Source organism: Maylandia zebra, linkage group LG14, assembly GCF_041146795.1.
Source record: "Maylandia zebra isolate NMK-2024a linkage group LG14, Mzebra_GT3a, whole genome shotgun sequence".
Taxonomy (NCBI): Eukaryota; Metazoa; Chordata; class Actinopteri; order Cichliformes; family Cichlidae; genus Maylandia; species Maylandia zebra.
The window spans coordinates 4,763,946-4,788,859 of NC_135180.1; the positions used below are offsets into that span (position 1 = coordinate 4,763,946).

Sequence of the window (24,914 nt, forward strand, 5' to 3'; positions counted from 1 at the left end):
GATCAGCTGAAGAGCCAGATGCATCTTTCAGGTCTCGTGTTAGGTAATAATCTTATAATGATGCATTTTTAAGTATGTAAAGTGTATTCATTAAAAAAAAGAAAAGAAAAGAAAAAAATAGTATCTTCTAGCTGTCAAACTGCTATGTTTGGCATTTTTTCAAAGATTCAACTGGAGAACTGGGAACAAATTATGTGTTTTTGTCACAGGCTACTAAGGGTGGGCGGTATAAACGGTATACGGTAGAAATTATATAAATTGGGCCAACGGTAGAGATTTTGACTATACCGCTCTATCGCGATAGCGCATGTTGATGGTGTCATCAAGTTGCGCCTGTTTTGGTCGAAAGCATTGCAGCGGCTGCAAACAACATTATCTGCAAATTATGCCGGGTGACAGTAATAGCAAAGAGTCAAAGCACTTTTGGAATATGGGGAAAGCCAAAAACGGTGCTTCCTCCACTTCCATACCATTGATTCATTAATGCTGAATTCTCTCGCAGCTGCTCTGTTCCCATGTTGTTGCAGTATATTAATGACTAACCTCGTATTGTGGATGGATTATCTCAGTTGTTCTCCTGACTGAATTTTGGTCCGTTTATAGCATCCTGCCATGCAATTGCATTTGTCCCTAACCACCAGAAACCCTCACGTTAACTTTTATCGAGTAGAAAGAAGTTTGCGTTCATCCTTCAGCTTCACTTTGCTAATGTTATGCTAACATAGCTGTTTTGCTAGCGATCACGTAGGACATCACTGCTAGTCAAACTTCAGTAACCCTACAAACGTCACTGCGGTTTAGTTTTCTGTCTTCATTCCACTTCATGTTGGAAGTGATAGCAGAGCAGTACGTTTAATTTTTTCAGAAATCTCTCAGTCAGAACATGCTATATCATGTTTAGGTGGAAACTAGCGAGCTAACTTCCTGCTAACTTTAACTGCGTTGAATTTAATAAATTCTGTCTTCATGGATGCCTGGATGTTAAACTTAATTGTTACACCTGGTAAAGCAGCAACGCTGATCATTTTATTAAAGATGAAAGAATTTAGACAGTTGTTAACTCTCAGTAATGCCGTAGTGTTCGTTTGACTTTGGGACCTGAAGCTGACAGAGTTTTGGACCCAGATTACTCCGCAAGGCTCCTGACTACGGCAGCTGTAATGCTCCGACAATCCATCAAGCGGTGCGGCTTCATAGCTTACCAAAGTCGTACTAAAGACAGATTTCTGTGCACATTGTCGATTTTTGAAAAAATTAAAGGATTTTAAGTGTGCCTTATAGTGTGTAAAATACGTTCTACAGAAGAAAAGAATATATCGTGATATATATCATTACCGCACTTGCTTCAAATTATACTGTGATATTAGGACTGGGCGATATATCAAGTTTTTAAATATATCGATATATTTTTATACGAGATTTGAGATGTGACAATATCGTTTGTATGATATAGTCTATGTTATGTTATAATTATACTTGTGGAACCGCAAGTTTGCCTCTCTTTCGCCCACTTTTGTCTCTACGCAACGTTACTCTGCCTCGGCTCTCTCCTTCACTGAACACAACTCCCACTCCCCCATCACTTCACCTGCAGGCAACGACAAGATGGACACAGCAGCTATCAAAGAGGAGCTGGTCGGTAAAAAGAAAAGATTTGGAGATTACCGTTTTAGTGCTGTCAGCGTGACATTAACGCCATAGCTGCATTAACGGGGCAAATCTCTGATAATGAGTTACCGTAGATGACCCTGCGCGTAGGGCTGGACGGCATCAACGAGCTGCGCTAACGCGTTGACGCCTAAAATCCTTTCATTTTCTCAAAGACCGACAGTGTGCCATATGTATGAATTCTGGTTGTGCTTACTAACCGCGAACTGATTTTGTGGTACACAGCGCTCAGAAACCTTTCAAAAAATTTTTTGGTACGACTTTGGTAAGCTACGAAGCTGCACTGCTTGATGGATTGTCGGAGCATTACGGCTACCGAGGAGCCTCGCGGAGTAATACGTACTCTGCTTCAACGTAATATTACCGTACTGTGTGTGTATAAGGACCACAAATGGCACCTGTAAGAGACATGGTTACAAAAAGGATTTCAAACTCTATGGGCTCAAATTGTGGTCATAAATATTTAATCAGAATCAGAATCAGAATACTTTATTGATCCCTGGGGGAAATTATTTAGTACTTGTAAATCAGTTTTGTACTTGTAAATTAGGATTTGTATGTGTAAAAAGAATTTGTGTGCGTGTAAAAAAGATTTGTGTGTGGACTTAGCCCAAAAATACTTGTGAAACTCTGCACTCAAGTTTCAAGTTACAAATACGAATTTTGACCCTGTTTTTCTTCCTTTCATCTGATTGGCCAATGTCATGTCAATCACAAATTTAACTATCCAAACAGAGGGTGGGTTGGATGGGTTTGAAATGAAATAAACATTTCATTGTTTGCAAGGATTCTTTTCTCTGTGATTACAGATGCTGCCCTGAGATTCCGACCTCAGCACCCCCAAGTGGCAACAGACAAATGATCCTATATATTCACTCTTTGTAGTAACTCCAAAATTAACTGATGAAAACAGTACTAAGACTAAAAAGTACCACATGAGATGCTGTCAGTGAAGGCTGCAGCCGTTTTATTGATAAAAGTCTAACATCCAGGTGACTGGTCTCACTATACAGGAGCATAAGCAGTAACTCAGCAGAAACCTGCTGATCTCAGATCTGCACAGCCTCTGCTTTTAACACTGACTGTAGTCAGCTGCATGAAAAGGACATGATTTGGAACGTCAAAGGTCTTTACTTGTATATTGAACTAAAAACTTTCACACTGTGTTTTGCTAATAGTGTGTTATTTATCATAAATTAATTAAGAGCCATTCATACAAGAGTAACAAGAGACAATAATGTGTATTTTAAATTTTAATATGTTTCTACTGGACTGAATACAACATTGTTATGTCAAAGTCCAGGTCCTCTGTGCTTTATCTGAGGATGATGTGCACTACTGCTAACATTACACAAGGCAAAGGTCGCCATCACATTGTTTATGAAGTGCTGGGTTTAAAGATGTTCTGTGATGGGTCTACGATGGAGATCTGAAGAAGATATCCCTCTGAGGGAGCTGCTAGTGAAGATAATGAGTCCTGCTTCATTCCTCCTGATGTTTCTGAAATAATGTCTCTCTCAGTGGGACAACCGAAAATCTGGCATAGGACAGCAGTGATGAAAGAAAGGGAGAAAGTTTCTGGAAACCTCTGGCTCCACAACACCTAGCTTGGTCCTGATGGTATCCTTCACTCATTTTCCCCTGGTGAAATGTGTCTGTGAGTAATAAGGTGAACTCTGGATCCTGGTATTAAATGAAAAGAACAAATTACACTTCTATTAACCTTCCACTGCTGTGTTTTTAAAATCTAATATTTTATTTTAAAGTTTCCATGATACCAGACTGCAGAGTGCTCTGTGAGTGCTATGGATCTAAAACTGCTTAAATCTTCATTTTTATATCATCCTCAGGCTTACGTTAAAATCTCAAAGGACAATATTTAAAAATCTAAGTAGTGCTGTATCATTCAAACCAAGTCTATGAAAGTAACATAGGCGTGTAGCATCACTAATTAGCTAGCAACAAGCCTCTAACACAGTGCATACACTAAAGGCTAATCTAGCTAACACATTAACAATAGGGGCTACAGAGTGATGCCAGATGTTGTAGAACTATAAGATGTTAAGCTGTGTCTTTTTAAATTATAGCAACATGGTTGTATTCACCTTCATTTAACGAACCATCAGTCGTGGTAAACCCATCAGCAGATATCCTCAAAATTGGAGCAGCTGGGCTATATAAAAAGTGTAGGCGGGTTTGTTCGCGGTTTCGTCCAGCGGGTGTGTGGGTGGGAGTGTGATGCAGCAACTCCACTTCAAGTCACTACTGTTCATACTTGGGCTCCAAAAGTGCAATATGGCAGCCCCCACAAAAAGGTAATTTTGACTTCATTTTGAGAGGAATTGGAGCCACGTTGTCCGTCTAAATGCTCCATATCTGTAATCATTACCGCAGCAATATTATTGCAAATGCAAAAGTGAGCAAATAAGGGAAGGAGATATGCACCTACCTTTATTGTTACATGGGCTGTTGAAGCTAGCTTGCCCATGGGTCTTGAGGTGACTTGTGATGTAGGCAGCACTTAGCATTTTGCCACAGATGTTGCAGGTCACTTTGCCTTCATGTCTGATCATGTGAGATCGCAGGCGGTCTTTGGTAGCAAAAGCAGACGTACAAGCCTGAGAAAAATGAGAAATCAGGAAATCAATTTTTCTTTTTCAACTTGTATTGTAGTTTCACTTCATTAACAAAACACTTTGCAAAAAGGACACTCTAGATAACTAGTGCAGCTTGTGCTGCATTGGTTGCCATTTTCTGTGATCAACCTCAAGATTGTTCATGTTACTTTCATGAGCAGCATGACTGATCACAAATGTGTTTTGCCAAAAACCATGGACTACCAGCCACTACATTTCAGAAAATGCATATTTGAAGCACAGAGAACTCAGATATTATAATATACAAAGTAACCATAAGACATGATACAAATGGAAATTAACAGTTTCTGAGTGGCAGCTAATCTCTAAACAAAACTGCCCTTTATTGGCCTGTGATGAAGACACACAATGTAAACTTAAAATAAACATGAAAGCAAGAGACCCAGTCACAACTCTTACCGTTACTTGGCACTTAAATGGCCTCTCTGAGGAATGGACGTGCTTGACATGACAGCTTAGATGATCAGGTCTGAAAGGTGAGATATATACATACCAATTTAAGGCTGGGTAATGTGGTAGTTACAGTAACTGAAAAATCCAGGCTAAGTTTTAACCCAAGAATCCCTTATACTATTAGATTTCCCTTTACCTAAAACCCAAATAACACAAAACCGATCACAAAAACAATTCCAAACATTATTTTGCTTGTCAGGAGGCCAGAAATATAGATGCATGGTTTTCTATGAAGAAGGTAACACAAACTTAATATCTATCTGGGACGAATCACCTAATTTTATTGAGAAGTTTTATCATTTAATTAAAATCAGTAAAATACTCACAATGAAATATTATGTATTTTAGGATTGAGAAATCCTACACTGCATAAATAGGTAGATACTTATGGAACACCAGGACTGCCATAATGAATTAATTAAATACACCATTAAATATTTAATTAAATGTGGCAATAATTAATTAAAATGTGAAAGAAATTATTAAATGTGGCAATATTTAATTAAATGTGTCAATAATTACATAAATATTTACGACACATGTAATTAATTAATTAATTACTTAATTACACATTTAATTAATTATTTATTTCACATTTTAATTAATTATTGCCACATTTAATTAATTATTTAATGGTGTATTTAATTAATTCATTTTGGCACAGTTGACTCCTTCAGGTCTCACCATGAAATAATTTTATCTGTCAACCTCACCCATCAAACTCAGGGGGCGGGGTTAACGCTGATCGAGTCAAAACCATTGCTTTGGCCTGGTGGCCATTGTTTTTACCACACAACAACCGGCATGTGGAAACTAACAGAACTGAACTTTGAAAAACCCTGTTTGTGTGTCACCAAATACCGTTTTAATATTTTTTTTTTTAGCCGAGAATGTAGTGGTTTAATCTTCATATGTCTGGTTGGTTTGTCAAGATAGAGCCTCTTCGCAAAAGTGCTTCGATGATTTCGGAGATGTCTGCCCAGTCTCACGGCAAAGCGTGGGACAGACCCGCTTGCCTCGCAAGCAATCGAGCTGTTATTACCACCGACAAAGCGCAGACCCCGGTACACAGCTATAATAACCCCCGCTGACACTGACTTCTTTTACTGAGGTTATATTCATCGGGTTTTTATTTCCTGATGTTCTTATGTGTCCTACGTGTTTCAGTCGCCAATTCTGAATTATAAATAACATTAAAAACATGTTTAAGGAGGAGAGAGAGGAAATAAATTCAATTAACAGCTGATCTTTGGGTTTTTGTTCAGTAATCAGCATGACCTGCGTATAAATGCATAAAAGAGATAACGTTGGCGTTTCTGTCATGTAGTAACTGCTGGCTTTAACTATACAAAGGTTGTTCAACACTATGAAACGCATACAGACTTCATGATGTTCGGCTAATATTTTTATTGTGAATATTAATCATGAGGGTAAACGGCCCTGTACACCACGGAGCGAGGTCAGCATATCCATGATATCTTCAGCTCTCCGAGTTAGCCCAGTTTCCCGGCTGACTAATCTAACTGTCATCTACGAATATGTCACGGGTCATATTAATATGATTTAACAGAAAATCATCCTTATTAATGCCAACTATTCCAGAGACGTGAAAATCTACAGCATAAAGAACAAGAAAATATAGCAGTCTAACGCAACACTAACAGAGATGAACCGTCAGTTTGTCACAGATCAAAGTGGAATAAAAGTGATTAGTTGAACAGGTGTTTGTGATCTGTGTTTTCTGCATTTTCATCAGCATAAGAGACTCAGCAGCAGATTAGAATAACATTTATACATTTAATAAATCACCAAATGAATACACGCAAGAAACGAGCAAACCTGTTCCGACAATTTGAGTTTGTATTCCCTCAGCTGCAGACTCGCTGCCATTTAAATGTTTGAGAGGAAGATTAGATATAAAGCAAACGTCAAACATAGACTCAGTCTGCGTTCACATTTGATATGAGGCCAGGACAGATAATGGCTGTGTCCTGTTTTAAGATCATATATGTAAAATTGTTGTCTGGCCTGTGTCAATCCAGCCGCTCAGAGTCCGTTGTTACCATGGTTACTGCATAAGCAGCTGTAATGTAAACAGCTGGCACAGCTGAAACCTACCGGCAGCATGGGTGTTTATGTTTTTCATTGCAAAAGAACTGTCTGAATGGTCAACTGAAGTTAACTTGGATAAATTATAGTTAAGGAGTATTACAGATAACGCCCACGTGAGCTGTGTAACTGTTCACCACTACACTGAAATAAGTAGGCTATAACTGAAATACACGTGCTATATCATAAACTATGATATAAATAGGGAGGTCCTATTAACAAATTTAAAGGACACCTTCCTGCCTTTAGTCTCATTCATGAGCAGTATTAGTTTTCTTCTAACATCCAGAAGTCTGCACCATGTGTTTCATAGTTTGTAACAAGCCTTTGACAGTTAAACATAACATGACCGGGGAAGGAGAAAAAAATAAATAAATAAATAAATAATTTTATCTCTCTCTCTCTCTCTCTCCCTCTCTATATCAATCAACAACTAACAAACAAACTAAAAAAAACAAAACAAAAACAGTTAAGCTGGTACACCGGGGCTGTGAGCTCGGTGCACTCTGTCAGCTGACTGTTAGCAGAGCTGAAAACATCTGAGCACTTTTGCAAACATGTTCTATGTCGACAACCTGACCAGACATGTGAAGATTACGCCGCAACATTAGCGGCTAAAACACTATTAAAAGTGTAGTTGGTGACAGAAAAATGGGGTATTTTAAAACTTTACACCACCACCATTGCTGCCTGTGATTTAAAATGCATTCTAGGATACCTGGCTGCCCCAAGTCCACACAAGCAATCGATTATCTAGGATTGACCTGTCTTGACTTACTTTGCAACCAATCAAATGTTAGAGAAGCTGCTTGGGCAGCGTTAACCCCGCCCACTTCGTTTGATGGGTGAGGCTGACAGATAAAATTATTTCAAGGAGAGAGATGAAGGGGACAAAAGTGCCAAAATGAATTAAATAAATAAATTATTAATTAATTAAACCTGTCAATAATTATTTAAATGTGTTAATAATTTAATTAAATGTGTCAATAATTAATTAAATATGTCAATAATTAATTACATGCGTCGTAAATATTTATGTAATTAATTATTTCCGATTGTAAATAATTATTGCTACATTTAATGAATTATTTAATGGCGTATTTAATTAATTCATTATGGCAGCCCTGGCCTTACTGGTAGTGTTACAGGCCATTTATAACTTTTGACAGCAGCGTCAGAGAACCTCAGAGCTGAGCTTATGAAGTCCTCACACTAGTTTTGGTCAGTTTTCGTTTTTTAAACCACAATTAAACTAATTAAACCACATTTATTTTTAAGCTCACTTTAACTAGTAGGTTAAACAAACAAACAAAGCCTTTGATGTTTTGTGACAACATTTTGCAAGGCTGAGATTAGGGCTGAAACAATTCATTGAATTAGAATAACTATTATAAAAAGTCCTCGACACAAATGTTTTGCTTTCATGCTTCATTTATAACATGGCTCAGTAGCACTCAGTTGTTACCAAGTAAATTCAAGTGTTTCACCCACATTTGCAACTAAAAATATACCTGCAATAAAAAAAAATATTTAGGAGCAGGCATGTGAATAAAAAGCATGACAACATTAAGCCCACGCAGCCCCAGTATTTCAAAGAAAAGACTGATAACACAACAGCTGATGATGATGTTGTTATTGTTTCATGTGGAGTCGGTCTGCACACAGCGCAGAGCAAAGAGGTGAAGCCATTATAGACATGGTGACCTTGGATAGAGTGAAAGAAAACGTTTTTTCCAGTGTCATCAGTTCCTAACAAGGACAGCATCCTCTCCATAAGCTCGAGAGCAGTACCATCACCGAGGCCTGAGAGAGAGCATTGGCGTTTGTAGGGTTACTAAAGTTGGGCTAACTGGTATATAATGATGTGCTACACAGCTATGGTTAACATAAAAAACATAAACAGTGAAGCTGGAGGATGAACGCTAACTTTTTCCCCCACACGATAAAGATTTCTGATGGTTAGGGACAAATGTAATTGCATGGCAGCATGCTGTAAACGGACCAAACTTCAGTGAGGAGAACAATACTGCTGCATGGGCTGGGCTGTAGTTACATTGTAAGGTTTTAAAAACTGAGCTTTAAAATGAATAATGATGATAAAAACCGAGAGGCCGACAATGATCAATGACTTTTTTTTTGGGGGGCTTGTTCAGATTAGATACAACAAAATATAAAGCATTAAAACATGTTAAAAACACAGTTTTATTCAGTGTAGAGTAGCTTGGGCGCAGAAGCAGGTTACATCAGGTCATCATTTAAAGATTGGATATCCCACCTGTAGTGCAGTACAGTAGTTATTATTATCACTTGTCACATCCTGTTTATGACAGTTAAAATAAATAACATTCATATAAGAAATAAAATTGTCTGTGTAAACTGTATGTGGTGTTAAGTAGGCCTATACTACTGTACTTTAATGTTGGTGATAAGGGTGGTACTTGAAGAGCCATATACAGTGGAACCCCGACTTACGAAATTAATTCGTTCCAGAGGGTCTTTCGTAAGTCAAATTTTTTTTAAGTTGAAGCACCTTTTTCCATCGCCTTTTGAGTGAGGCGATGCTGGCTGAAGACGAAGTTCTTCATGCATGCGCGCACGCACGCACGCACACACGCACACACACACGGGGTGCAACGATACTCGTATCGATATTGAACCGTTCGATACAGTGCTTTCGGATCGGTACGCATATTCGGTACGTATCGAACAATACAAAAGTTTTAATTTATTTTATCAACTTTGCTTCTGACGATGCTGTCTGTGTTGAGCGCTCAGTGGATCTGCGCTCGACAGTGCAGCCTAGGCGGAGTAGTCGAACGCAGATTCACTGAGTGCAGGGCAAGCTAGCGAGACAGAAGTTAAGCTCTCCTTGCAACATGGCAAATTGAACCTCCCCCACCCTCATTCAGATCTGGCGTTTGGAACTATTTGGGTTTTCATGTGACGTATGACCCTGAAGGTAAGCGCGTCATGGACAAAAGTAAAACAGTATGTTGGATGTGCCACGCAATGCTCAATTACATGGGTGGGAGCTAGTGTGTTAGCGCAGTTAGCTCATTAACGTGTTGGCCGTCCAGCCCCATACACGGGGCGATCCGCGGTAGCTCGTTAACGGAGATTTGCCGTGTTGTGGCGTTAACGTCATTTCAACGAGATTTACGCTGAAAGCACTAGTGGGAACACAACGAATATGACTGCACATTTACGCCGACATCATCCTAGTGCAAAGACAAGTGGAAGCAGACAAAAACAACAAGCACGCATGCTACAAACTTTACCCGAGTCATTTAGACAGCTTTAGCACATGATTCTCCCTCATGGGGACCTGATATGTTTAATATGCTGCTGAGAATATAGCCCAGAAAAAGCGTATAGTATAGCTTTTATTTTGAAAAGAGACATTTCTCTGTAATAAACTCTCTTTTCCAAAGATGAGTGATTCCTCAATCAGATACAGGGCTCGCAAAATCGCTAGCCCGACGTCCCGGGGCTAGCGATTTTTCCAGTCGGGCTACCAAAATCTATCTCTGCCCTGCCCGTCGGGCTATCGTAGGAAGGAAAAATATATGTCAATGCTTTTGCATTCTTTCGGAAATTTAGCTGGGTAATTATGTCATTGGCATCAGTGAGCCACTGTCAATATGTGACATATTGAAATCGCGTTTGAATTTGCGCTTGTTTTTTGCTTTCACTTTGCAATTGCGCGAACTGCGTATAGAGAGCGACAGCACTGATTGGTGAGTGATGATAATTTGCGCACCAATTCCTCTGACATCGTCTTATTAATCGTTAGCTTACTATGCAAACATGACAAGTGAAATCTCCCGCAGCTTAAACATGTGAGAGGTTGATCGCGCAGAGAATCGCTGAGCGTTATGTGAGTGCGTGAGTAAAAGCAGCAGGATATATATTTTAGTTCTGCTGAGCCAAATAAGACAGGTCAGGGTGAAGAAGTGACAGCCAAAGAAAAGCTTACCACAAAACTGAAAAGTTATGACAAATCAGACTATAAGGCAAAAAGAAAGTGCAGCTTTATGGTTTCATGGACAAAAGAATTTCTGTGGCTGCAATATGACAAGCTAAATAACCAGGGGTGCACATAAGTGGTCCGCAGGTGCGCATTCGCTGTCAAAATAAAAAACGCGCACAAGATAAGAAGTTGCAACGCGTGTTTGCGTACATAAGATTTTCAGGAGGAGGACAGACATTTGTTTAGACCACTTAAAGATGTCGAAGAAGCTCCTTTAAGCAATTACTTTGGTGTTCCTCCACCTCCAAACAAATGTCAGAAGGAGTCCGAACCACAAAAGAAGCGCGTATTCTCGGAAAAGTAGTTGCAGGAGGTGAGCTGGCTTCAAACAAATGATGAACGCACAGAGATGCGGTGCGGAATGTGCCGTGAAAATTTAATAAATGACAAATTAAAAAGGCATGAACATTTTTTTTGTATCGAAAAAAATATCGAACCATGACACCAAAGTATCGAACTGAACCGAACCGTGAATTTTCTGTATCGTTGCACCCCTAATACGTACGTATGTGTACATAACATTATGAAATTTAATTCTAAACATTAAAACTAAAACTTACATTTACATTAATTAATGTACGTATGTACACTGTGCAATGATATATTTTAACTTTTTTTTTTTTTTTTTTTTTTAAACTCGCTCATATTTATGCCTTACGATAGGCTAATTGCAAACGAAAAGCACGCGAAATAGCGCACTGCAACAACAATACGTCTTTCACGTGGAACAGTGAAGCACATTTCGCAAACGGATTTCGTTACACAGGCATTTTGTCGTACCACGGGCAAAAATATTGCTGTTCAGTGCCTTCGTAACTTGAATTTTTTGTTAAATGGGGTCTTCGTAAGCCGGGGTTCCACTGTATTTTATGAGGTGGTACTCATTGTGAAAAATTTGAGAACCACTGGGCTATGAATTATTTTGTACTGGGATGGTACAAGCTGAAGCTGGATGTGAAGGTGCTCCACATATCTTGCAGGAAAGTGCTAAACAGTCTGCAAATACCCACTGTGTCCTGGTTGAACTGCCAAAGGCAAGCAGCAACTTAAGTGGTAAACTGGACGTGGTATCCGATTATTAAGCGATGACGTGACGAATCCTACTTCTGGGCCTAAAGTAGTCTGCACTTAATATGGCTTTTGTGTTGTTAACATGTTTAATGCTTTGTATTTTCTTCTATTTAATCTCAAAAAGCTCCTAAAAAAAGTCAGTGATCACCGTTGACCTCCCTCGGCGTTTATTACTGCTAATCATTTATTTAAGCTCAGTTTTTAAAAACCTTACGATGTAACTACAGCCCAGCCCATGCAGCAGTATATGAATGATTAACCTCGTATTGTGGATGGATTATCTCAGTTGTTCTCCTGGCTGAAGTTTGGTCCTTATACAGCATCCTGCCATGCGATTACATTTGTTCCTGACCACTGAGAACCCTCACGTTAACTTTTATCGAGTGGAAAAAAGTTAGCTTGTTTATATTATGCTAACATAGCTGTGTCGCTAGCGGTCACGTAGCACATCATTATATACCAGCTAGCCCAACTTCAGTAACCCTACAAACGTCACTGCTGTTTAGTTTTCTGTCTTCATTTATGTTGGAAGTGATAACAGAGCTGAACGTTTGAATTTGTTTCCAAACCGCCGCAGTCAGGACATGCTATATTGTATTTCGATGGAAGCTAGCGAGCTAACTTCCTGCCAACTTCTAACTCCGTTAAATGTCATAAATTCCGTTTCCAGTTGTTACACCTGGTAGAGCAGAACGCTGATAATTTTATTAAAGATTAAAGACTTAAGACAGTGTTTTAACTCTCAGTAATGCCACAGTGATCATTTGATATATGGACCTGCAGCAGAGTTTAGGCCCAGACACTGCTAGTGACGTCAGACTGAACGATCGGATTGACAGAGGACAATATCACCAAACTGTAGAGCCATATAGGTACTCTTTCTTTGAGAGGGTAAAACAGAGGAGAGAACATCTTTATGAAACTTGCTTTTGTGTTATCTTTGTCCACATTCGTGAAACAGTCTGGCTGACAGTTTCACGAATGACATCCAGGTCGCTTTCTTAGGCTTCGTCCACACTAATGCGTTTTCAAACAAAAACCGATCGTTTTCTCTCCATTTTGGCCTCCCGTCCACACTGAGACGGCGTTTTCCCCCCAAGGAAAAACGCAGCGTTTTGAAAAGGCTCTCGAAAACGCATACATTTCAAAACGGAGCTGTCCCATCACAGTGTGGACACTCGAAAATGCAGACTTTCTAAAACGATGATGCATTTCAGTCATGTGATGCAGTCATGTGACCAATTAAACAAAGATAGTGGAGTGCATTATATAGCAGTTGTTTTGATTGCTCTCAATTTTGACACCCCTAAAAAACATTAATATCAGTTTGTACATGCTCCAGATAGTGTGGACGTAGCCTTAGTACTCCCTCAAATCTCAACAGCTGACATTGAAGCCAAACAGTGTGTTGACCCTGTCAGCCAGCATGTCATAGCTCAGGTTGAGTGAGGACGGTCACCAACACCATCACTGAGGGAAGAACTTCCCAAATAAGGTCACTGCCATCAAGTCTAATATTGCCCCACAGTGTGCTCGGTATCATGCTTACAATTTGCTTTCCTTTGATACTTGGTCCTTCTTTGCTCCTGTTACATTACAGTAAATCAGGGCTCTGCTTGGTCATTTGAAACCAACTTCACGCCCTCTTGTTGTCCTACCTGCTGCATTTTTCATTAGTGTCTTTGACAATTGGCCCCTGTTTAGTGGAAATGATGAATACTTCTCTTCATACTGGCTTACTTCCCAGCTTCTTTAAACATGCTGTTGTTGAGCAAATATTAAACAAACCTCATTTGGATCAGTCTCCAAACAGTTACAGGCCAATATCCAAACTGCTTTTTGTGTTAAAAATGTTGGGGAAATAAACAGTAGCAAAACAACTATTTCTTGGAGAAAAATAATGTTATGGACATTTTTCAGTCTGGTTTTAGCAAATTGCACTCCACTGAAACGTCTTTACTTTAAGTGTCTAGTGACATCGTGATGGCTGCACTGGAGAGTACACAGTTCTGGTTCTGTTGGACCTAGCCTCTGCCTTTGATACCATTGATCACAGTATTATGATTAATAGGCTCAAGGACTGTTTGAGATTACTGGTTTTGTTTTAAAATAGTTTATGTCATATCTGAGAGATCTTTTGCCGTTTTTGTGAATCAAGTGACGTCTGAAACGACAGTTTTGCCTTGTGGGGTACCTCAGGGATCTGTCTTGGGTCTGATTCTCTTTTTGGTCAATATTTACCCCCCAGGCCAAATCATTAGGCATTACAATAATAATTCCCATTATCTCTATGCTGATGACATCCAGTTATACTTTTCTTTCAAAGTCTCTTTAGTTTTGTAAAATTGTCTAGTTTAAGTAATTGCCTGACAGATATCAAGCAGTGGTTAAAACAACTTCTTCCAGTTAAATAAAAAAAAGAAAAAAAAAGAAGAAAAAAAAAAAAAAAGAACTTTGATTATTGCTCATGACCATATGATTTCAGAAATTAGGCCGCATATCAGCTGCTTAAGACTGTTCTGTTTAATCAAGCATCAGAAACCTCAGTGTCATATTTGACAGTTCAGTGTTGCTAGAGCATCACTCCAAATGACTGGTTCAGAACTGTTTTTATCATCTAAGGCAGTAGTTCCCAAACGCTTTTTGCTAGGCCCCCCTTTGTTTTACAAGAAAAATGTTCGCGCCCCCCCACGCACTAACGCATCCTCCAACCACACACACCCATATTTTGTTTATTTCACACCTCAAACATTTAGTAAACAATTAAGCTAATACAAGTAAACTGCAATAAATTACAGGTAGTAATAAAATAAACTACTAACTCTTTTATGCTACGTCCACACCTACTGTATTTTTGAAAACGCAGCTGTTTCGTCCACACAAACGGCGTTTCGAATCACCAAAAACTGAGATTTTTTAAAAACTCCTTTTTTGCGTTTACGTGTGGACGAGGAATACAGAGTTCGTCACGCAATGTCAAAGTTATGTGCCTTTTTTCACGTCACGCTGTGCGCCACGTTATTGTTTACATGAGATGAATTGCAGAATGGCAGATAGAGAAAATACTGTTAAGCTGAATATCTGCAGTTTTACACGCTTACATACACACACGCAGTCACTGTCCCTCCATTTAGAAAGGCAGAGGCATCACGGTGTAATTATTTTACGTGTAGTTGTTTTTTTCCTGTGTAATAATATTCAACATTGCTATCAATACATTTTTTTAAAAAAAATGCGCCTCTGTGCAAAACGGGTTCAAAAACATAAACAGTTGTAGGATACTGTTTGTCCGTGATTTGGACAGGGTGAACAAATCGTGGCAGGATCAGCCTGATATTATTTGTATCCCACTGTAACTTCACTGTATAAAGAGCTAAAACCTCGAAAAATGTCAGGAGTAGTTAGTTATTATGAGAAGTGTTTGCGAACTAAAAATCAAGAATGTGGGATACTGTTTGTCTGTGATTTGAACATCCCAGTGCTGCTCCCGACGAAGGGAAAACCAATTCTGAAGGGGAGACCTACCTCGGCACTTGTGCAGGTGAAACCAAAGGGAAGATATGCTTCACCATATTTTCTAGTCTTTGGCTTAGAATGAAGTTGGTTTGGAAACATATTCAGCTATGCTTCAGCTCCTGCTTTGTGTTTGTGTGGCCATCCGTGCTAGCAGTGTCCAAACGTTTGTTTCCCCCCCCCTTTTCATACCGCGCCAATGGCCCCACACTTTGGTAAGGTCTGATCTAAGGACTGTTTCAAAACTCAAACTTCTAAACACAGCGTCTCTGTGGCTTTTAAACCCCAAAACACGCTGCGCCAAAAACTGGTCCACCCCAAGGATCGGTTCCCCCGTCACAAACAGAGTAACATAGACAGAACACAGAAGAGCTATCTCGTCAGGCCAGGACTCTGCAGTCTATTTACACCTACAGGCCAGTGGACACTCTTTCAATAATGAGGATGTACACATTCTGGACAAGGAGGAATGCTGGTTTAGGCGTGGAGTCAAGGAGGCCAGTTATGTGAAAAGGGAAAGACCATCTCTGAATCGAGGAGGGGGCCTAAGGGTAAATTTTTTGCCATCTTACAATGCTATGATTGCAGCCATTCCTCAACTCTCTGTGAATGGTACTCATGGCAATTGATCAGTGGTCTTTGATCAGTGGGCATAATTATGATGAATGAACTGACCTCGGAGCCCAGTGTTCTTTCAGTGGTGCTAGTTTCAGTCATTATGTAATGTTTTTTTAAGATTGGGGAAAGCTGCAGTCAGCTGAGACTGAAGAAGTCACCTGGATGAGTGACAAAACATTTCTTCCACTGAAAACGCTACATCCAGATGAACAGAATCAACCTTTGGGGATTTATTCTTTGATGAGAAATTTTTTATTTTTTATTTATTTATTTTTAACCTTGATGGTCCTGATGGTTTCCCAACATTATTGGCATGACAAAAACCTGAGATGTTTTCTATGCACCACAGTGGAGGGGGCGTCATAGTAGTCTGGGGTGCTTTTTCCTTCAGTGGAACAATGGAGCTTCAGGAGGTGCAGGGGCGTCAAATGGCTGTAGGCTATGTCCACTGGGTTTTTTTTTTTTTTTCCTCAACAGGACGACACTACAGTACACAATGCCCACAAGAAAAGGGACTTCTTCCAGGAGAATACCATCACTCTTTTGGATCACCATCCTGCGTGTTCCCCTGATCTAAATCCAATTGAGAACCTTAGGGGATAGACTGCAAGGGAAGTTTACAAAAATGGACAACAGTTCCAGACAGTAGATGCCCTTCGTGCAGCCGTCTTCACCACTTGGAGAAATGTTTCCACTCACCACATGGAAACGCTTGCATCAAGCATGCCAAAATGAATTTTTGAAGTGATCAACAATAAGGTTGGAGCTACTCACTACTGAGTTCATGTTTGAAACTCTAATTTCTGTGGGGGGTTTTTTTTGGAGGTGTGGTCCTAAACTTTTGATCAGCAGTTTCATTCTTGTTTTCAATAAATTGCATGCTCCTAAAAATGTTTTATCTGACTCCCATTTCTTCTTGTTGCACGTTGGAGCTCAACTTGGAACTAGAGCATATGGCCAAAAATATTTATCACGATATGTATTTGAAAATTTGCAATAACGATATAACTGACGATATAATTGATGCGATACAAAATACAACTCCACAACTTTACTAGTGCACAAAACCCCCCCATTTATTTATTTTCACTTAAACAAGCTGTTTTTATGTGTATTAAAGCTATATAAAAATGTAACAGTGTAAATGCAAATTCCTTGCTGAAAGTTTAACCAAAAGGCATTTCCAGTAGAAATGGGCTGATATATCCTGAGCATAACCATGTATAATATCCACTGAAGTTAAAAAGAGGTGCTTTGCAACATTAAACTGCAGTGTGCCAAATAAAAAAGTCAAATACGCATTTTTCGGACCATAAGGTGCACAGGATTATAAGGCACATTAAGCGAAACAAAGCAGACAGATAAATAAAACTTTATTCAACTCATTCTTCTTGCTTCCTCCACTTCCGTACCATTGATTTATTAATGGTGTATTCTATCACAGCTGCTCTATTCCCATGTTGTTGCAGTATATTAATGACTAACCTCATATTGTGGATGGATTTTCTCAGTTGTTCTTCTAACTGAAGTTTGGCCCGTTTACAGCATCCTGCCATGAGATTGCATTTGTCTCTAACCATCAGGAACCTTCACGTTAACTTTTATCGAGTGGAAAGTGGAAAGTGTTAGCGTTGATCCTCCAGCTTCACTGTGTTTGTTATGCAAACATAGCTGTGTCGCTAGCTGTTTTCATAGATGCCTGGATGTTAAACTTCATAGTTACACCTGGTAAAGCAGCAATGCTGATCATTTTATTAAAGATGAAAGAATTTAGACAGTTTTTAACTCTTAGTGATGCTGCAGTGTTCGTTTGACTTTGGGACCTGAAGCAGACGGAGTTTAGGACCCAGATTACTCCAAGAATGACGAGCACCTTAGTCTGACAAATACGGCAATAACAACGCCTGCTTGCATGTTCTACCCCCCCAAAAAAAAGAAAAAGAAAAAAAAAAAAAAAAAAAAAAAAGTGCTTTGGTGGGCATCTGATGGATAAACACCGAACCAGTTCCACATCACTGAAGTGGCACCATTTTTACAAACCAATTCTGGTTCATCCGTTTCACTCAACGATCTGCTTTCTCCCTTCTCATTCTCCGTTGCCACCATGCTTTTTCGTTCATGTGTGTATGAAAACAAAAGGCACTGCGCATTTACCCATATTCTATCGCGATATTTCATTTTCTTATCGTTGCCTAACATTGTACCGGTATTACCGTGAACAGTATAATATGGCCCAGCACTAGATTGGAACCATGTTAAGATCCAACCATGCAAATTATTATTTTTTGGCCATTTTCAAGTAGTCATAAACTGGTGATCGGGACTGTATATCCTCCAAGATGACAATGCTCGTCCACACAAAACAGGGCTTATCAGAGAATTTTGAGTTGGAGGGGCTGGAATAGCCTGCTTGCAGTGCTGACCTCAACCCCAATGAACACTTGTGGAATGAGCTTGGATGTGCTGTTCATGCCAGAGTAACATACACAACAATGTTGACCGATTTGCGAAAAATCCTGGTTGAAGAATGAAATGCCATCCCCAAGCAGGAACTAAGCTGATGACAAGAATGAAGAGGTGGTGCCAGGCTGTTATGGATATATATGGTTCTTCCACATGCTTTTGACCATTGTTTGTTAAATGAATAAATTGTTAAATTGCCAATATGTCTTTCTTTAAACTTCAATTATTCAATCCAAGAAATGACACCAAAGAAGAGTCCATAGCAGAATAGGTTGTTTAGCATTGGCAGTGGAGATCTGTTAATTTTTTTTTGTGTGCGCAACCCACATACTCAACTCCGCTTCGGCTCCATTCACTAAAAAGAGCCGAGTCTTTTGGATCCCAACTGGCTCTTCAGGTTGTTTTGTTGCTTTGTTAATTAATTTATTATCAGCAACAATATAAATTTATGCACAAAATGAATTACTAATGTAAAAAAAATGTTTTTTTATTTATATATGTTTATACATAAATATGCTTTTATTTATCCCTTTAAGACCTAGCATAGAGCAAGTCCGCCAGAGCTTATTTTTATGTTTTTACATGCTGTAGTACCATTTTTGGGAGCATTTCAAGTTGCTAAACATCAATACAATTGTTATATCCCAAATGTTAATAATATGTATGCATTAAGTCTATAGTAACTACATAAATTACAAGAAAGTGCAATAAACTAGAAAAAAAAAAAAATTGAAAATCTTTAAAAAAAAAAACAAAAAAAAACAACAACATATTTCTAGTTCGAGAAATTTAAGTGGTTTATCCCTCAAAACTGTAAATACAAAAAAGTTACAAAACATAGTTTCCCACCACAGGAAATTTATTTTGAGTGTCTTCATAGTTTTTTTTTTTTTGGAGACATCAATTTTAATATACTGCAGGAAAATCGAAAATAAATATTATAATGTAAATTTGCAAAAAAAACAAAACAAAAACCAGCATGTGCATCAAAATAAACTATTTCCAGCAGTGCAATTTGAGTTCTAAGCATCCCAGAAACGATACAGAAAAGCATCAAGTCAACATGATTTAAAAGCACCAGTATAGGATTATACGGCCCCGAAGGTAAGAAACTACATTTACATAACTTCAGGTTTTGGGCAGGCAATGGCAGACATGCAATAGTTCACGCTGACGTCTATTCCAACGTAGGAAGTGTTATGAACAGCTGATTGGATCGGCAAAGCATGTTTCTAGAATATTATGTTTTTGTTGCTACAAATGCTTTTTAGGAAATTTTTGCAAGGCCATATGTGGAAGGAAACCATGACTTGGGACAAGGTGATGGCATGAAATTCCTCTGGTTTCATATGCCAAAAAAAATTATTGCTCTAGCTTATGTGGTTGCAGTTTTACAGGGATTTAGAAATAGTTACGCAAAATGAAGCGTGCCCGCTTTGACCGGTCACTCCACATAAAATGTAAAAAATAAATTATAAAATACAAAAAAACAACTATTTACATTTCAACTTCTATTTAAATTTTCAGCTTTTTCCTTTTAAACAAATTTAAAGTGAAACAACACAAAACACTGCAAACCACAACACAATAAAATATAAATTAAAATATGCAAAACAAAAAGAAGATGCACGTTCTCTATCATATAGGCCTGTGATGATTTTTTGGAAGAGTGTTTTCCCTCGCTCTCTCCCCCCTCTCTCTCTCTCCCTCTCTCTGCTATTGGGAGTGTAGCTACCGCCCCCCCCTGTTCACGGCAAATACAAGGCTCACGTGGGCGTGAAGCGAGGGAAAAAAAAAAAAAAAAAAAAAAAAAAAAAAAAAAAAAAAAAAAAGTGAGAGAGAGAGGGTGAGAGAAAGAAAACAAACAAAAAACACCCTTTGTTCACTTCAAAGATCCGACTCTAGGAGCCGTTTCGTTTGCAACCGACACAAGACTAGTGGCTTAGGCCCCTTTTCTTTTTAGGTGCCACTTGTTTGAGATATAAATTTTTTCTTTCTGCACTAGTTGCTCTGCCCTCTTATTCTTTCATATCCCCCCCCATTTTTCTGTCCTCTGTCAATACTGGCATTGGGATATTACATATGCACTCATGAATAATGACAGAAATAAATACGTAAATGAAGAAAAGAGAAAAAAAAAAAAGGAAAGAAAAAAACAACAACAACAACAACAACCCCCCCCCCCAAAAAAAACCCAAAACCAAAACAGTGTGTACCCTCAAATGGAAAAAAACAGTGCGACAGCAGCCTGTCTACAGCCTAAAACTGAAATATAAAATTGAAGTGATTTTTTGGGGGGCTGGCTATTAGTGTGATCCCTCAAAAACAGTGTAGTGTAACAATTATGATTCCTTAAATTGTACAAATTTAGAAGAACTATAACAATAGAGAAATCAGAACCACATACCTAGAGAAGCCCTTCCCACAGACAGAACAGATGTAGGGCTTGTGAACTCCCCCATCATGGGAGCGGACATGGTATGTCATGCGATCCTTCCTTTTAAACCTCTGCTGACAGATGGGACATTCAAACGGCTTTTCGTCTGAGTGTGACAGCTTGTGGCGATTGAGGTGATACACATCTCTGAAGGCCTTACCACACATGTCACAACCATGGTTCTTTTTCACTGGCTTGGGAGGCTTTTTAGGGATGCTCTGTAGTTGTTGGTGTTGCATTGGGGTCATGCTGCTAGTGCCTGTGGATGCTGATGTTGTTGCTGTAGTCAGGACACCTGTGGCTACAGTAGTTATGTATGACGGATTTCCACTATTCTCACGTGGTACAGTGGATATGAGTGGCACCATGGTAGGAGCAGTCTGAGCCTTCTTAGGCCGTGACACCATCTTAACGCCAGTGTGGCAAGACTCGTGCCGCCGTAGATGGTAGCTGTCCCGGAAAGCTTTGTTGCAGTAGCCACAGATAAAGGGAGTCTTTGACTTAGGTTCCTTTTTAACCACAGCAACTGGAGCCACTTCACCAACTCCTCCAACAGCCCCAGTAGCCACATTGTTTTTAAGAAGTTCTGTAGCACTGACAGGTGGTTTCTGGTCCAACGGGATTGGCAGCACTGGTTTCTGATCAGGTGGCTCTGTCCCAGAATTAAGAAGAGGCAACAGGCTGTTTCCAGCTACTTGGTGTTGGTGATGCAGAGCCTCATTGGCCTGCTGTAATAACAAAATAAAACAAAATAAAAATCAAGAAGAGGACCTTTGAAAATTATGTTAATAGATACACATATCATCAAGGATTAGTAAAGTTAAGAAAGTACTGTGTATCTACTCTAACGGTCATGAGGATCATAGAAATGCTACAAATTAAAAAACATTAATAAATAGAATTTCAAAAAATAACAAAAAAAAAAAAAAAAAAAATACTGATGACCACCAGTGCTACCCTATAGCCTCCTTGTAGACATGCCTATCGGTATTAATTTAAAAAATCCTACGCTGCCTTGTTCTCGAGTTATCACATTCATAAGATTTTCAGAAAATGTGACTTCGAATTCATTTGAAACTTAGTAAATGCAGCAATGGCAGGGGTGGGCAACTCCAGGCCTCGAGGGCCGGTGTCCTGCAGGTTTTAGATGCGTCTTTGATCAAACACATGAACTAATCATGTGATTCAGGTGTGTTGATCCAGGGTGATATCTGAAGCCTGCAGGACACTGGCCCTTGAGGCCTGGAGTTGCCCACTCCTGACATATGGTGAAAAACCTAGGTGACTTCATTCTTGAGTTTTCACATTCACAAACTTGGGTGCTCATGCTGCCCGCCTAGTAGGGCGACGACAATACCCCATCAGTCTTTTACGGCTGAGGAGTAAAAGGTTTATTAAATATGTTTGTGGTTTTCACAGTAAAAGCCTTTTTTACTACTACTACTACTGATTTTTAAGGTCATACAGTATGTGGGGAAAAACCAACAAAAACTAAAGCCATACATGTGCTATTGTACTGAAATAAAGGACACCAGGGGGTAATTTTAAATTGGGTTTGAGTTTTTTAAGAGACAGGAAGGAGTTTGTGAAATTAAATGGTTGTTGCTCCTTACGTATGGACACTGCTTGTGGTGTACTGCAGGGGTGAGTTTTAGGCCCCAAATTCTTAAACTTATACATTAATGACATTTGTAAAGTGTTCAAAGCGGTTAAAAAAAAAAGGGTACCATTTGCTGATGATACAAACATTTTCTGCTCTGGTGATTATCTGCAGCACTTATCGGATGAGATGACAAATGAAATAATTAAACTAAAGCTTTGGCTTGATTTTAAAAAAATAATCAAAAAAAAAATCACTGAACTTAAATGAAACTAAAACTAAATGTATGTGTGCGGGTGTGTGGGCAGGAGCACGAGGCAGCCACTACACCTCAAGTCACTACTGCGCAGATTCTGGCTTCAAAAGTGCAACATGGCAGCTTCCACAAACAGGACATTTTGGCTTCATTTTTGTATAATGGGAAGAAGTGCAACCAAGTCGGCAATCTTTTCTACAGTCACTGGTACATATTTACCACAGGTTTCAGGTTTTTCCAATTAGGTCATAGTACCTGGTACTAGGTACTAAAATAGTACCTGCTCGAATGGGTGTTCCAAGCAATCTGAGCAGGTACTAAAATGTGATGTTGTCAGACTGCATGCCCTGCACTGGTGTGCCTAACTTTTTTTTCTTAGGTGCACCCGAATTTCTCAACTGCATCGTTTAACACCGCAGATTTAAATGTACACTTTATAAAAAAAAAAAATTAAAAAAAAAAATTGCTGTCCATACAGGCAATATTGACTTGTATATGATTAACTAACAAGCTTGTCAACAAACTTCTTTATTTGGAGCACATTTTTACAAGAAACATAAGTTACCATATTTTTTGGATCATAAGGTGCACTGGATTATAAGGCGCATTAAGCAAAACCAAACAGTCAGATAAGTCAAACTTTACTCAACTCATTCTAGTTTGAAATCCGCTTTGTAAGCATGTCTCTTAAAAGGTGCCATTTTGGGGTCCTTACATACACACAATACAGTAATTACAGCAGGGCGATATGACCAAAAATATTTATCACTATATACATTTGAAAATTTGCAATAACGATATAACTGACGATATAATTAATGCGAGACAAAATACAAAATATAACTCCACAACTTTACTAGCGCAAAAAAACCCCATCAATTTATTTTCAACAAGCAGCTGTTTTTTTTTAATGTGCATTTATGTGCAAATGCAAATTCCTTGCTTAAAGTTTAACCAAAAGGCATTTCTAGTGGAAATGGGCTGATATATCCTGAGCATAACCATGTATAATATCCACTAAAGTTAAAAAGAGGTGCTTTGCAACATTAAACTGCAGTGTGCCAAATAAAAAAGTATTTTTCGGCCCATAAAGTGCGCCGCAGATTAAGCGAAACAAAGCAGTCAGGTAAGTCCAACTTTACTCAACTCATTCTTCTTGCTTCCTCCACTTCTGTACCATTGATTCATTAATGCTGTATTCTATCACAGCTGCTCTATTCCCGTGTTGTTTCTGATGGAAAAACACCAAACCAGTTTCACATCACTGAAGTTGCACCATTTTTACAAACCGATTCTGGGTCATCTGTTTCACTCAACAATCCGTTTTTCCCCCTTCTCATTCTCCGTTGCCGCCATGCTTTTTCGGCAATGTGCGTATGAAAACCAAGGAACTGCGCATGCGCGTTTTACCCAAATTCTATCGTGAAATTTTATTTTCTTATCGTTGTGTATCATTGTACCGGTATTACCGTGAACGGTATAATATGTCCCAGCCCTAACGGTAATATTATGCTGAGGCATGGTACATATTACTCTGTGAGGCTCCCGACTACTGTAGCCATAATGCGTGAACAACCCATCAAGTGGTGTGGTTTCAAAGCTTACCAAAGTTGTACTTAAAACATTTTGACAGATTTTTGAGTGCCAGTTACCACATAAAATCATTTCGCGGTCAGTAAACACAACCGGAATTCATACATAAGGCACACATTTGTATGAAGTCTGTATTTTAAGTGCACCTTACAGTCCAAAAAAATATGGTACTGAAAAAGTTCCTGTGATCAAAGTTCTTCGCTGAGCTGAAATTTTAACTTAAAATATGATATGATATAATGTGTGTCTGTTGTTGACCACACAGAGACTTTCAGAGTTGCGGAGATTTTTTTCTTTTTTACTCAAACGGCTGGTCGCACTGGCGCTCCCAGCCATGTTTTTTTTTTTTACAAAAAAGGAAGGAACCATCAACACTGACATTTCGACCCTGTGTCAAGCTTATAAACCACAAATGTTTTGAAACACTGTTCCAAAGTGCGGTCCAA

The 24,914-nt window shown here is 39.0% G+C and overlaps 1 protein-coding gene across 4 annotated transcripts in view; it reads right to left on the reverse strand.

The window, feature by feature from the left end:
• The window catches only part of vezf1b (vascular endothelial zinc finger 1b), a 37,048-nt gene that overhangs the window by 9,421 nt on the left and 2,713 nt on the right, over positions 1-24,914 (reverse strand). For all 4 annotated transcript variants that reach the window (XM_004572484.3, XM_004572481.3, XM_004572483.3 and 1 more), the window contains exons 2-4: positions 20,990-21,747; positions 4,725-4,794; positions 4,118-4,286 (exon numbers count right to left, since the gene is read on the reverse strand). In XM_004572484.3, the coding sequence (XP_004572541.1) occupies positions 4,118-4,286; positions 4,725-4,794; positions 20,990-21,747 (997 nt within the window). The remainder of the gene's footprint in view (positions 1-4,117; positions 4,287-4,724; positions 4,795-20,989; positions 21,748-24,914) is intronic.